We start from the raw sequence: 13,749 nt of genomic DNA, 5'->3' as shown, positions 1-13,749 counted from the left end.
ATTTTTAAATTTTTTATTATTAAATACGAATTTCAAGGTTTTAAATATGAAAAGAGATCTCAATGGTAATATTCTTAGCTGGATAAAACATGGAAAAGACGAATCAAGTCTACTTTTCTTCAGAATAATTCTTACAAACACTTTCTGCAAAGTAACAAGTGGTTTCAAATTTGTAATGTAGGTTCCTCCCCAACATGTAATACCATACTCTAATCTACTATTAACTAGAGCAAAGTAAAGAGTTCTTAGAATACTCTTTGGACACATGTCGCGGACAAAATAGAACAGACATACACTTTGTAGAATTTTATTTTTCAATTTTGTAAGATGTAACTTCCAATTTAAATCTTGGTCCAATAAAACTCCTAAATATTTTGTACTGGTACCTTTTTGAACTTTAGCACAATTATCACATACAATTCCACTTTCTAAACAGACTTGACATTTATAAACTAAGTCATTTTGTACATTTAAATTTTGTCTCAAAGAAAAATTAATATACGTAGTCTTTTCAGTACTCAAGACCAATTTATTCTTTCTAAACCACCAGTTAAGAGCATTTAAATCCATTCTCATATTGGAAGTTATAAGTTCCCTTGTCTTCACCTTATAGCAGAGAGCAGTATCATCTGCAAAAGCTGTTAATTCTCCCTTGAATTTTCCATTACACAAATCATTAATAAAAATTATAAACAAGATTGCACCTAATACAGAACCTTGTGGCACTCCACAAATAACTTCCCCACTTTCGCTAAAACTATTTTCCACTTTGACACATTGCTGTCGTTTGCTTAAATAACTACTAAACCACTTTTGAGCTGTACCTCTAAATCCACAGTTACCCAATTTTTCTAGCAAAATCTCATGATCTACGGTGTCAAATGCCTTCTTAATATCAATAAACAGTCCAGTTACAAATTTCCCATCGTTTATCCCCGCATTAATCTTCTCCATAAAGCTGCACAAGGCTAACTCAGTACTTAGTCCTGCCCTAAACCCGTACTGATTCTTTGAAAAAAAATTATTTTTATTTAAGAAAAGCAACATTTTTTCTTTCATAATCTTTTCAAAAACTTTAGAAAAGGTTGAAACTAAAGATATGGGTCTAAAATTAGAGCATACATTAGACGGACCCGCTTTGTAAATAGGTATGACAACTGCGTGTTTCAACTTTTGGGGGAATACCCCTGTTTCGAAACTTAAATTCACAATGAAAGTTAAAATGTCCAATATTGCTGGATATATTATTTTCATCATGTTAGAATGTACACCATTTAATCCTGGTGATTTACCGTTTTTTAAGGTTTTAATAACCCTCTCTACATCTGAACTTAAAACTGGCTCCATAAAAAACGAGTTCACTTGATAATTTGCCGGAAAACTATTGGAATAGGTCATATTTTCAACCTAGGTTATTTCATAAGTCTCCTCTCAAAGATAATTACCGATAGAATGATTGTAATATTTAATATATCAAGCACCCCACGCTTTTTAATCTGAATTAATTTATTCTGTTAATAACTTAAATTTTATTATAATTTTATTTTGAGGTGATTGACTATGAATGATTGTTTTGCCTTCTACTAACATAATATACATAATATTACCTCTTTGTAATTAAAAATTATTTTCTATTTTTTAGTTTGGATAGCTATAAAAGCGTGTTTTTTTAGTTTTTTAAACTATTATTTATTTTAAATAGTAGATGATTACTGTTTCTATATTAGTCATTAATCTAACTATGTTTTTAATTTAGTTTAGTGCGTAGGACTGTTGGAGGAGTGGGGCTCTCTGAGTGTTAAAGGATTTTGACCTAAATTGATTGATAAGACAACTAACTGATTTGTAGGATCGTAACGTGATAACGACGACAGATGCAGAGAGACGGTGTGTCACACCTGAAGGGCTTCAGGATCGTATTGACTTACTCGTGACTAAGTGTCCCAACGGCAGATCTTTCGTCAGGTCAGTGATCTTTTGGTACAGTTCGAGGACTTTAGCTGTGCGCGTGTCCTTGAGTGTGTGGTGATAGGCGGGAGGGGTGGCGGGGTAGCATTATGCGCTGCGTCCCGAAAACATTTCCTGTGACTCATGGGTAAAACCCTCCTTTCAGGAATCGTATTGGCCCGAATAACTCATCACACTTGCTAAAATCAGTCTTTTTTGTAAAAGTGCTGATTGTGGTGGAATTAAATAATAAGAGAAAACAAAATAATAGGAATAATAGGACTTATCCTTGTTTTTCAGTTGTTATAGTGCTGTCTAACGTATTTTTGAAAATAACGTATTTGTGAATTTTATCTTTAAATCAAAATCGTGAGTTTAAAGTCGATAAAGAGATTGTTGCGCCTTCATCTCAGCGGCTAGCACGTAAGCGCAACCCGCCACACAGATAGCGTTTGTTTGTTGAAAGGGTAGTATTTGGGCCCTACGAGCACAGCTAAATTCCTCCAACTGTAACAGTATCCACAATTTGTAAAATAACCAATTCATTTGATTAAATATGAAATTAAAAACTTTATGAGGAAATAAAATTAACCCTTTTAAAACCAGCAAGGATCTTTCACTTGAACTAATTTATGCTAAAAGAACTTAGCGGGTGGTCTATCACCTACTTTTCTAGTACTTCATATTTTTCCTTAATTTAACCGATATACATTTTGTATTTAGTATCTGTATATTATATATAGTGTAAGATACCATTCCTTACAGTCATTTCTCATACAATATATTATCTTGTGTTGACTCTATTCCAAGGTATTGTTCTTCTATTGTTTTATATATAAAGGATGTAAATTAAGTCCTGACACGCCTGGATATATTCCAAACAGATTGAGATATCGATATACAATCTTTATCATACTTATTAAAATACTTTTTGTAGGATAAAATTATTTCCCCCCTCCCCTTTTTCAAAAAGGGGGTAACTTTAAATTTTCAAATTCCAACCCATATCTTGTGACATTTTATTTTAAAGGTCTATTGAATCAAAACAAAATGACATGAACAAAACATCTCTACGATGATCCTAGAAGAATGTATGGGAAAATAATCCCTTACATTGTAATGCCACATAAAAAAAGACACCTTTTACCAAAATTAAGTAGACCAGATACATTAGATAGTACGTAACCGGATAAGCTGGGCACCTCAAAGTCTTACTAAAAGATATCACGCATGCATTGTGTGTTGATATGCACAAGACATCAGCATTGTCCTTATTATTTCAGATTATTATTTATTTGTGTTATTTTCCCGAATAACTTTTGCTAGAAACGGTGTAGAGCTGTTTTCTTAGTGCTTGTAACATAGCACGTACATATAATTAGTAAATTTTAATAAAATGTGTACTGACACAATTCAAAAATAAGAATTTCTCTTAGCAATACGCTATACAAAAGCAGGGGAAGGATCACTAGAGTGAAGAATGTAGGAACACTAATAGATTTGGGCTGGACTCACTGTCTATCCTGCTAAAACGTTACGTCAGCCACCCTTTCTAAAATTGGGCATGGACCTACAGTCCTACAATCTGCAAGAAGTAGAATAGTTCTGTGGTTCATCATCTTTGCCTTAAATATTTTCATTGACCTGGTATGTAGACTAAGAGAAGCTTTTAAAAATGTAACAATACTTCTTCACAGGCCATCTGGGACGGAGGACATAGTGCGAGTCTTTGCGGAGGCGGACACTGCGGATCACGCGGACACTCTGGCGGTCCAGGTGGCTCAGGCAGTGTACGAGCTGGCGGGGGGAGTGGGGCCACTTCCCTCTCTCTAACCTTCGTCTACTTGTCCGTGTGACACACCAATAACTGTACGAACTGAAGTTATAGCAGTGTAAATCTCTAAAATATACAATCCTAAACTGCTATAATGATAAATCTAAGATCTTCCATTAGTCATAATGTCTTTGTGTTCAAGATGTCTCTTGTCAGGTGTTCTTAATCCAAATAGTGTAGTAAACACTTCCTCCCTAATTGACCATGTAAAGTTACATCAAATTATTATACTGTTTTAATATTGTAAAAATCTCTCTTAAGACTCGTATTCCTGGGACAGAAACAAATTATCACACTCGACTTGGAAAAGAAGCACATAGAGTGGGCTAAAGGTATAAACCATTGGTAATTAAAAGTAACCATATATGTTGAATGTAACTATTTTTTTGCATTTAAAATTATTTCCTTGTGTATTTTGATTTCCCCCCTGTAAAAACTCTTTGAAAGTGTATTGTCCTATTTTGTTTAGAATATAAATGATACAGTTTATTCCACAGTTGCTTTACAAAAAGGATGGTACTAATTTTACAATAACAACAAAGATGTTTAAGTTGTGCGTACAATAATATATTATGAGGGCTATTCAGAAAGTAAGGAATGTTTTGGAATTTTTTTTAAACCAAGTATAAGAAAATCTTTTATTGTATACTTGTGAAAGGGGGACTAAAAACCACTTTTCTACATAATCACTATACGAAGGCATTTATCATAGCGGTGGACAATCTTCAAATTCCTGTGTCATAGAAATCTGCCACCTGTGACCTCAGTCACTCAGTGATGCGTACCTGGGGCTCCTCGTTGTTGTCAAAACGCTGTCTTGTTAGCCAGGTCTTCATTTTCAAGCACAAGTAAAAATCACTTGGAGCAAGATCAGGACTGTAGGAGGGATGAGGAAAAACTTCCCAGTTGAACAAGTCAAAGAGTTCTTGCATATGGTTTCTCAAGTGAAAACTTTTAGATGACAATTTTCTTGGTGAAATTTTGGGTCCATACTAATTTTATCTGGTCAGTCCTTTGTTTTTCTTTTGTGTGTCTTCTGTTTATTTTGCCAATATTCTTTAGTTTCCCAACCAACTTAATTTCATTTCGGGCTTGCAGCCACATTTGCCAACTCACAAAGACTCATAGTTCAAGTATCCTTCACAGGCAAACTTGATTCAATTTCCTGTATTTATAAATATACGCAAACTTTTGCCTTTTCCTTCCAGTGGAAGCCTTACTGAAGTTGTTTTCATGGGAGACAAATTAATATTAGTGGTCAAAGGTTCCCACAAATTTTAATATTCTATACAGTATTAATTAATCACAAAAATGTATGTCAACCTTTACGGTTTCTACAACCGTGATGCCACTAGCATATTTTCGTCTCTTACAACAAGAACAAGCGAACTACTTGAATCAAGAATAACCATAATTAGATGCAGACAGATGTTGAGGTTATGTTCGCCTAAAGCAAAATCAGCTGATTCCAGTGCTCTCAACTGGTACAATAAAAATAAAAGTTGAAATAAAAAGTGCTGATGCACTTAATGAGTGCAAATTATGACACTATCCTTTCTGTAGGTGTGTAAGAGTGTCTAGAACATCTATTGACCACTCACTGTCTTTGGTAAAATCTGCACATAGCTCAACAAATGTTAAAGCACAGTCCGAACTATATTAAAACTGTCTTAGCAAAGTAACATTACTTCCTTGTAAAAATAATGCTAATATACTATTCTAGGATTAATGTAATCGTGCAGGTACTATACCAATTTGTGCTTTATGATGATATAACTATTTGAACTACGTCTTTCAATATAATGACTTGCCTTTATAATATGTATGTAATTTATATAACACATGTTATGAACATCTAATGTATGTATACATAATTTATAAAATAATATTGGATTAAGTTACCAATTGATTAAAAATATTCGAGACAACATCTCATGTAAAAATAACTAACATATTGTTGTTCACCATTTGTTTCTATTTCATAATAAAGCGTATGCCTTGTTAATAATATTTGGAAATATCTCGTTAGACTCATAACAATAATTTATTTGTATTCATCATAAACTACTGTGTATATCCCAATCATACTCTTAGATAAGGTTATTTTAATGCTTACCAATTAATATTACTATACCGTATTGCCTTAAAGTATTTTAAATGTAAGGAATGTTATTACTAGTAGCTTATCAGCTATTAGTCCTTTATTAAAAACATATCAACTTCTATTTTCTTAATTGTATTCAGCGTATTGAGTTTTATTTCAATTATTTTATATTGATAGTAATCCATGTTGTTTCTCCAATAAAATGAAAGATTTTCCCCTTTCGACGCTTTTGGAACACAAATTTATATTTCAATTGTTATTATAACAATGGAATACTTTATAAATATTTTTATAAAGTGTTCTTTAATGTAGTATTTAATGCATTTCTGGATATTTTGGATACTCAAAGTCCGCTGGAATATGGTTTAGTTTTAGTAAAGAAAATGTATTTTGTTAGTTTATATAAAATAATATAAAGATATTCATATAGTCTGATGTAAGTTTACATTATTTTATTATTAATATATGTGGGTGATTGTTGCTTTTTAAATATAAATTTTTTATTCGTTTTTCAATTTTTTGACTTTTTGTTTCCTTTTTAAATATGATTGGTCCTGAAGTGGTAACCTTATGAGCATCATAGTAGTGTTATTGCTCAAGCATCATGATTGTGTTACAACCCACTCTGTGGCACAGAAGCTGGTTTTGTATTGGGTTCTTTCTAAGCCAGTGGCGCTTTAATCAGTCATACTAAACATTTTTCATAAACAAAACAGTCCGAACCCATTTGAAAATCTGTATTGACCTTCCCAGGAATCGAACCTGTGACCTCTCGGTGACCTGAAGGCTTACCGCAAGCTTTAATGTATGATGCTTATGCATCATAAGCTCAGTAGAATCTGTATATGTACCTATTTGATCATTTTAACCCTTTGTATTCGGCAGGCCATTAAGTGAAATTCTCAAACATTTTACAAAGTTCATAAGCTTTGTAAACAAACACATGACCCAAGTTTATAAAATAAAAATAAAAATGCCTCTCTCTCCATTTGAGCGTTTTTCAGATACACTACTTTCAGAGCAACTCGTGTCACGTAATATTTCAAACTATACATTTAAATAAACTATAACAACAATCTTAATTTAAAATGAATTTAAATAAACTATACAAGAGAATACAACAAAAAATCAACGCATACAAATCTTAGTTTCTAATTAAAAAACTACGAAGAGATAATATTTTTTTTTAACTTGAAAGGATATGTCTTCTTTGAGGCATGCAGGGAGAAAATTCTACACTGTTGTGCCTAAGAACAAGAAACTTTTTCTTCTAATCTCCCTTGCCGCTTCCCGATCATGGCGGGTGCTTCGCTGTGAGACCTCCCGGCATATCAGTCTCTCACTCAGGTACTAAGGCTACTTGAGGGAAAGAACCTTGTGGATCACACAGCTAGTAAGTATTCATATGGTTGCCATATGTAGCATATTCTCTCGGTAACCAGACAGGTAAGCGAATCGTCCAAGATTGAAAATGAACCTTATAGCACTGTTCTAGAGTTTTTGTATCCACTGAGATGCTTTGCCATGTACTGGACAGCAGTAAAAAAACACGAATAGGACCAGTGACTGTATGAGCTGCTGCACTTTTGCTGTCTCTGGCAGTAGATTCTTAAACCTCGAGCTTTCCTAAGGAACTCTGGATAGCGTGCGTGACTTGGTCAGTGAAAGTGAGTTTGCTGTCCAACATAAGTCCGAGAGTTTTGACCTTTTCACAGCCTGTCTAACTCCTTCAACCCAGCATAATCCTCATGACACTCTTGTTTGCTGGAATTGTGGGGGTGAGACCATGCAGGGAGCTGGTGGTCCCTATGGATCTTTATCCTACAGATTTTCAGGCGGAGGTCGCAACTATTATGGAATATGCTTGTGAGAGTCTTCGTCTGCATTATAGGAGTAAGACTATCAATATTTTCATTGATAGTTAGGCAGCACTGATAGTGCTGGACTCTTGTGTGTTCAAATCCAAACTTGTCTGGGATTGCTATCAAGTCGTTTCTTCCCTTGCCAGAATCAACAATATGACTGTTGGGTTCCTGGTCATGAGGGGATCCCTGGCCAACCGGGGTTCAGCGTCAATTATGACAGGCCCTCAACCGTTCTGCGATATTCTAAGGTGTGAATCCTTTGGGACTGTCTCGAAATGGGTCTCGTGCTGAACATGAGAGAAGATGGAAGTTGCATCCAGGTATGAGAATAAGCAGAATGGTCCTACAGTCGCCTTCCTTCAGGGTGGAGTCTGACCTTCTTTCACTAAGTAAATCGATGTCTTCTAGAGTTATAGGTCTGATCACGGGACATGGTCACCTGAGGAAGCATCTTCACAGAGTCGGCATCCTTCGGGAGGATCCGCTCTGTAGAATGTGTGATGAGCAGGATGAAGCTACCAAACACCTGCTCTTTGATTGTCCTACAATAGCAAGGGAGCGGTATGCCATCTTTGGTAGTTTGAACTAGAATGGTGAATTTCCCCAGGAGGACCTGATAGGTTGTTTTTGGTGGTTTGTGGAACTGCTGAAATCATAGACTGGTAGGTCTCATGGTGTGCTTCCGGGGTGCGCAAAAGGCCCTTGAGGCTTAAGTGCATGGCAATAGGCCGCCCCATAGAAGAAGCAGAAGTAGATAGGGCCTTTAATTAAGGACGCAGTGCTGTGTGTAGAACCGTGCACTTGCCAACATTGAGAGTCAGTCCATTGATAATTGACCATTCAACAATTTCCTCTAGACCTGAATTCAGCTGATCAATGGCTGTTTCTGTCTGGCAAGACTCATAAGAGATATGCAGTTGGGAGTCATATGTATATAAATGAGCAGTGCAATGCTGCAGACTGGATAATCAGTTGTGAACAAGTTGTACAGAGTTGGCCCTAGACAATTACCTTGTGGAACACCTTTTTTCATCAGCAACCATCCAGATATTTCACGTTTCATTCTGGTTACCTGCAGTCTGTCATTCAAGTAAGGCTTCATCCAATAGACCACGTTATCACTAAAACCATAATAATGCATTTTTGGAAACATCTCATGATGCATCGAGTCAAATGCTTTCTAGTAGTACTAAGGAACTATATATTTGCCCTTGTCTTTTGCATCCAGCATATCACTTAACAGGTTGGTTAGAGCAGTGCAAGTACTATGATTTTTTTTCTAGAGTCAATGGAAATATTCTAGCACTGTTTATAAAACCTGTCAAACAACTACCTTTTCCAAAATTTTAGACAGCTGGTAGGATGAAAATAGGTATTAAGTGTTAAAGAGCAGCTGGTGCATTAATTTTTGGGAGTGGCCGTATTGTACTTAATTTTCAAGATTTTGGAAACACTCCATATTTTAGAGACTCTTTTATGAGATGAGTTATGGCTCCGACTGCAAAAGGACTCACAAATTTTATCATTTGAATATAAATGCCATCACTGCCTAATGCTTTTCTTTTCTCATTCATGGTTTCTTTTACTTGTTTTTCAGTGACAGTAGTAAAACTAAATCCATTCATCGATTCAATTCGTTTGGTAGTGTTGAACATAATATCATTGTTAAATCCCAATTCAGTAAAATATTTATCCTCGTCCATCTTGAACCTGGGTGCAAGATTAACATCGTTTTTATATTCAGATATAATTTCATATTTCTCTAGGCAATCCCATAACTCCCTCGGCTTTTTCGTTGACGACAATTCATCTGAGAAAGCCCCTCACTTTGCTTTCTATGCAAGTCCACTCAGCTTATTCCTTGCTCATCTGTATGCCTCCCAGTTTTTGTTCGTCCTTGCTTACCATTATTTGCTATATAATATATTTTTGGTCCTGCTCTAGTTTTGTATCACAGGTTCTACCAGGACGCTTTTCTTTTGGTTACTTTTCTGCATACAGTAGGCGTGTGTTCATCATATAACTCTTTTTATATTCAAAGTGATGGCTTGTTCAATGTCATTTACATTTTTAATTTTACGCAACTTCACTTCTGCAATCTGGCTAACAGCACGTTGACTATTAAACTTTGACAAGTCTGTAAGTGATTCAGGCTTAGCTTTTTCCTTTTCACATTTCAGTACACAATATATAAGTTTATGATCCAATATCTGCATTTGTTTGCGATCCTGGATATTTGAAGTATCGATGACGCTGTTCCTATCGAACTCGGCCAGCCATAATGTGGTGTATTAAATTGGCAGAGTGTTTCACCCGTTTTGGCTCATTTATTACATTATATTATCTCTCAAAATACTTAGCTTCACATGAAGTCTTTGACAGTAGGTCAATGTTAGTGTCACCAAATCAAATCACTGAGTTGACCTTGACTGCTAAGTTAACAAACAAGAAGAGGAACAGAGGTGATAGGCACCTACATCTGACACCCGGCAGTCTATACACCACGCACACATGTGGTCCATTCCAGGGTCAATGTTTATGGTTGAGTATACATTTTATAGACAATTCTATCTCTAATGTAAATCGCAACTCTACCACTAACCTACTTCCTTGTGTGCTATTACACCTATCACAATGTTACCAAGGAATACCCTGACTTGTAATTGTTGTCTGATAGGTTGTCAGGATTAAACCATGTTTCAGAGACTCCAAACACATCAAAATCCTTCATAGAAGAACTCATATATGTAACTTAATGTGGTCAAAGAGATTAGCTTTAATTATATTTTCGTCTGGACCATGCTCAAATGCTGGTCGCAAAGATACAAAAAATTCCTTGTGTTTCTAAATGATTCCTTTAAGAAACAAAATGGAGGATGAGCAGTTGAGTGTACTTGCCTTACTTTCTGCCAACTTCAGGAAAAATATCATTCATAGATTGATCAAAAGGATCTAAAATTGCATTGTGTTCTAAAATCTTTTTCTGATTTTCCACAGAGTTGTTCTTTGGATTCTCTTCCAATTTTTTAATTGTATGTTGGAAAATTTTACAATAAGGAGCCGATCTTCCGTTGCTTTCGCTATGTAAGTAATAAGGACTTATCATTATTTGCTTCTTTGCCGCAACACTCAATATCATGTCTAACAAGCTGTTTTTCACCACTATTAATAACTATGTCATTTACGTTCAGTAGACATGTTTTGGTATAAGTGAAAACTTTTTACAACACTATGTTGTGACAAAAACTTTCACTTCAATAATTACGTCCTCACACTAAACTCACAAATGCTCAGAAAAAGTAATTAAAAGTTGTACTATAACTGATACTACAAACTTAAAAGTGAACGCATAAAAAATGGATCAGTCTCAAAATACGTTAATGTGTGCGAGTAAAATACGCGTCTATTCTAGTGTAAATCTGTCGCGTATAAATCAATAGAAGTTTGTTACTGGATAATGTAGTTCTTATATTTATTTGTATCGTGTTACAGACACAAGTGTGTGTCTGCTTGTGTACAGAAGTAGTACAAGGAGATGTAACTGCAGATTGTTCGATTTTAAGTGTACGGTTGGGCTCTTAAAAACATTTATATATTTAAAGTTAGCCACTACCATGTTTACTTGGCTGAGCGTTTAATGGAGTCTTTCCCACAACTTCATGATTAAAGCATATGTTTTATCAACAATTAATGTTAATAAAGCCGTTTTTATTAACAACTCATTGTAAATCCATTTGACGTGGTGTAGATGGTACCATCAGCTACGAATTATTTTGTGCGCCACTAAGTCGTTCCTGATCTAAGATGTTTTCTCCAGAATGTCCTCGCTCAAAATGAATAGCAATTAAATGTGTTCATCGTTCTGCTCTGAACATTAAAAAGTTATATTTTCAACTACTGTCCAATTTATTATGATTAGATTGCATTCAACTATTTAACTGACATAGCAATCTTGCAAGAAAATGCACCATTGTTGCCAATTCCCCTTCTTCAAGGTTACCAGCCTCAACAAAAGAATGCAAGAACGAACAAAGTTTGACAATAACATTACAACTCTACATGTAAATGACTCTACATAACTGAAGTAAAGCCAAAAAACAGAAACTCAAGAGATTTGACTAGGGTAACTAAAGATTTGTGCAACACGCCAGTTGACACTTAGCGTGTTGCATAAATCTTTAGTTGCAACACACCAGTTGACACTTAGCGTGTTGCACAAATCTTTAGTTAACTAACTTTCTTGTGCTTTAGTTTACTTTAAGCAAGGACGTACAGAGACATTTATGATACGCAATTGGTTAAATTAGAAGATTGAAATTTTGTGTTGACCTTGACTGCTAAGTTAACGAACAAGAAGAGGAACAGAGGTGATAGGCAGCTACATCTCAGCTACCTTTATAACAAAATTGAATATGATTGATAAATATCAGTCAATTAGAAGTTGCTATGTCCATTGTTTTGTAGTCCTTACTATGATTAAGGAAATAGATGAAGATTTTCAGAGACTTAGAATCTTGCATTTAATTTTTCCCATATATTATTAGATATGTTATTTTGTAGATCATGCCAAATCTACGTGGGTCGTTCATTAATTTAACCAAGGCAGTGTGGATCTTGACTTCTTATTTTGTTCTAATTTATGTTAAACAGAGTATCTAATAGGTAAACAACTAAAACTTTGGCATACACTGAAAAGTACCATACCACCAACCAACCAACCACCACCACCCAATACCACCACCACCACCATACCACCAACCAACCAACCACCACCACCCAATACCACCACCACCACCACCATACCACCAACCAACCAACCACCACCACCATACCACCACCAAGACCACCATACCACCAACCAACCAACCACCACCACCCAATACCACCACCACCCAATACCACCACCACCACCATACCATACCACCACCAAGACCACCAACCAACCACCACCACCCAATACCACCACCACCACCAAGACCACCATACCACCAACCAACCAACCACCACCACCCAATACCACCACCACCACCATACCATACCATATCTAAGATTTGTAGTCATTTCGAGAAATTATAGTATCTGCACTCCAACTGAGATGCCATCCCAAAATTTAAGGAAGGTACATTTTTATCTAGCATTTATGTAATCTCTATGAAATAAAACCCCCACTCAGCATAATAATTTTGGTTCTTTACACACTTGGTTGTAACATTATCGCATTTCCGTAACATACGTTGAAAACACTGAGTTGAAACATGAAGTAATTTGGAAATTTAATTTTATAGATTACAGTGGATTTTCTCTGTTTTTTTATTGGTACTTTGGAATGGGTTCCAAATTGCCTAAAACATATCATCACTCCTAACGCTATAAAAAAAGTGAAATATTTCTTTACATCCCTTAGGTAAGTGATTGTAATAGCAAGAAAACTACATATCTTATGATTATTATTACATAAACAGTTCAGGCTGTAAAGAGGCTAAAGATAAAAAAAATCATTTTACCTGATAATTTTAAAAACGCTGTGATAGTTTACCCATGTTAATCATAGAGTGATGGTTTAATAAACATAATTAATTCTTGGCTGAGCGTTAGCAAAAACTATCACTTGAGGAGCTAGAAAATTTGTTTTTCTGTCTATTTGTTCACACTATATATTGGGCATGAACTGACCTGTAGACGACATTTTGCATAAGCTTAAGTTGTATATAAACGACTTTGAATTTGATGACAGTGCATTTCACTACATGGGATTTGGCTGAGTGTTATTTTGAACATTTTGACATTGGTCTTTTGGATACACCTGATGACAATCAGAAAAATTACAGAATAAACTTATAAAAAAACTGAGTAAAATTATATAACTTTAACATGTGATATACCTAATGAAATTTTGCATTTAACCTGAGCATAGCCTATTTTGCAACACTTGGTGTGGTGTACCGAAATGTTGCTTATAATTATCCCTATCCTCAGTATCTAATTAAATATTGTACACA

At 35.2% G+C, this 13,749-nt stretch overlaps 2 protein-coding genes across 2 annotated transcripts in view; both read left to right on the top strand.

Annotated features, from left to right (window-relative positions):
* The window catches only part of LOC124358898 (phosphoacetylglucosamine mutase), a 32,563-nt gene extending 28,381 nt beyond the window's left edge, over nt 1-4,182 (top strand). Inside the window, exons 9-10 of the mRNA XM_046811146.1 lie at nt 1,850-1,965; nt 3,645-4,182. Coding sequence (XP_046667102.1) covers nt 1,850-1,965; nt 3,645-3,780 — 252 coding nt within the window. The 3' untranslated portion in view covers nt 3,781-4,182. The remainder of the gene's footprint in view (nt 1-1,849; nt 1,966-3,644) is intronic.
* Nucleotides 4,183-7,633: 3,451 nt separating this feature from the next.
* On the top strand, nt 7,634-12,798 carry LOC124358858 (mucin-2-like). Its single transcript, XM_046811091.1, has 2 exons — nt 7,634-7,778; nt 12,401-12,798. Exons 1-2 carry the CDS (start codon nt 7,634-7,636, stop codon nt 12,796-12,798), a joined length of 543 nt encoding a protein of 180 aa, XP_046667047.1.
* The last annotated feature ends 951 nt before the right edge of the window (nt 12,799-13,749 follow it).

Source organism: Homalodisca vitripennis, chromosome 4, assembly GCF_021130785.1.
Source record: "Homalodisca vitripennis isolate AUS2020 chromosome 4, UT_GWSS_2.1, whole genome shotgun sequence".
Lineage (NCBI taxonomy): Eukaryota > Metazoa > Arthropoda > Insecta > Hemiptera > Cicadellidae > Homalodisca > Homalodisca vitripennis.
This window is presented reverse-complemented; position numbering and strand designations above follow the sequence as displayed.

What these genes read in the sequence shown, in the direction of transcription:
- LOC124358858 (XM_046811091.1), top strand. Translation starts at nt 7,634, where the DNA reads ATGACACTCTTGTTTGCTGGAATTGTGGGGGTGAGACCATGCAGGGAG. An exon ending in TCTTCGTCTGCATTATAGGA is followed by an intron (nt 7,779 to 12,400) that starts GTAAGACTATCA and finishes TATGTTAAACAG; the next exon opens with AGTATCTAATAGGTAAACAA.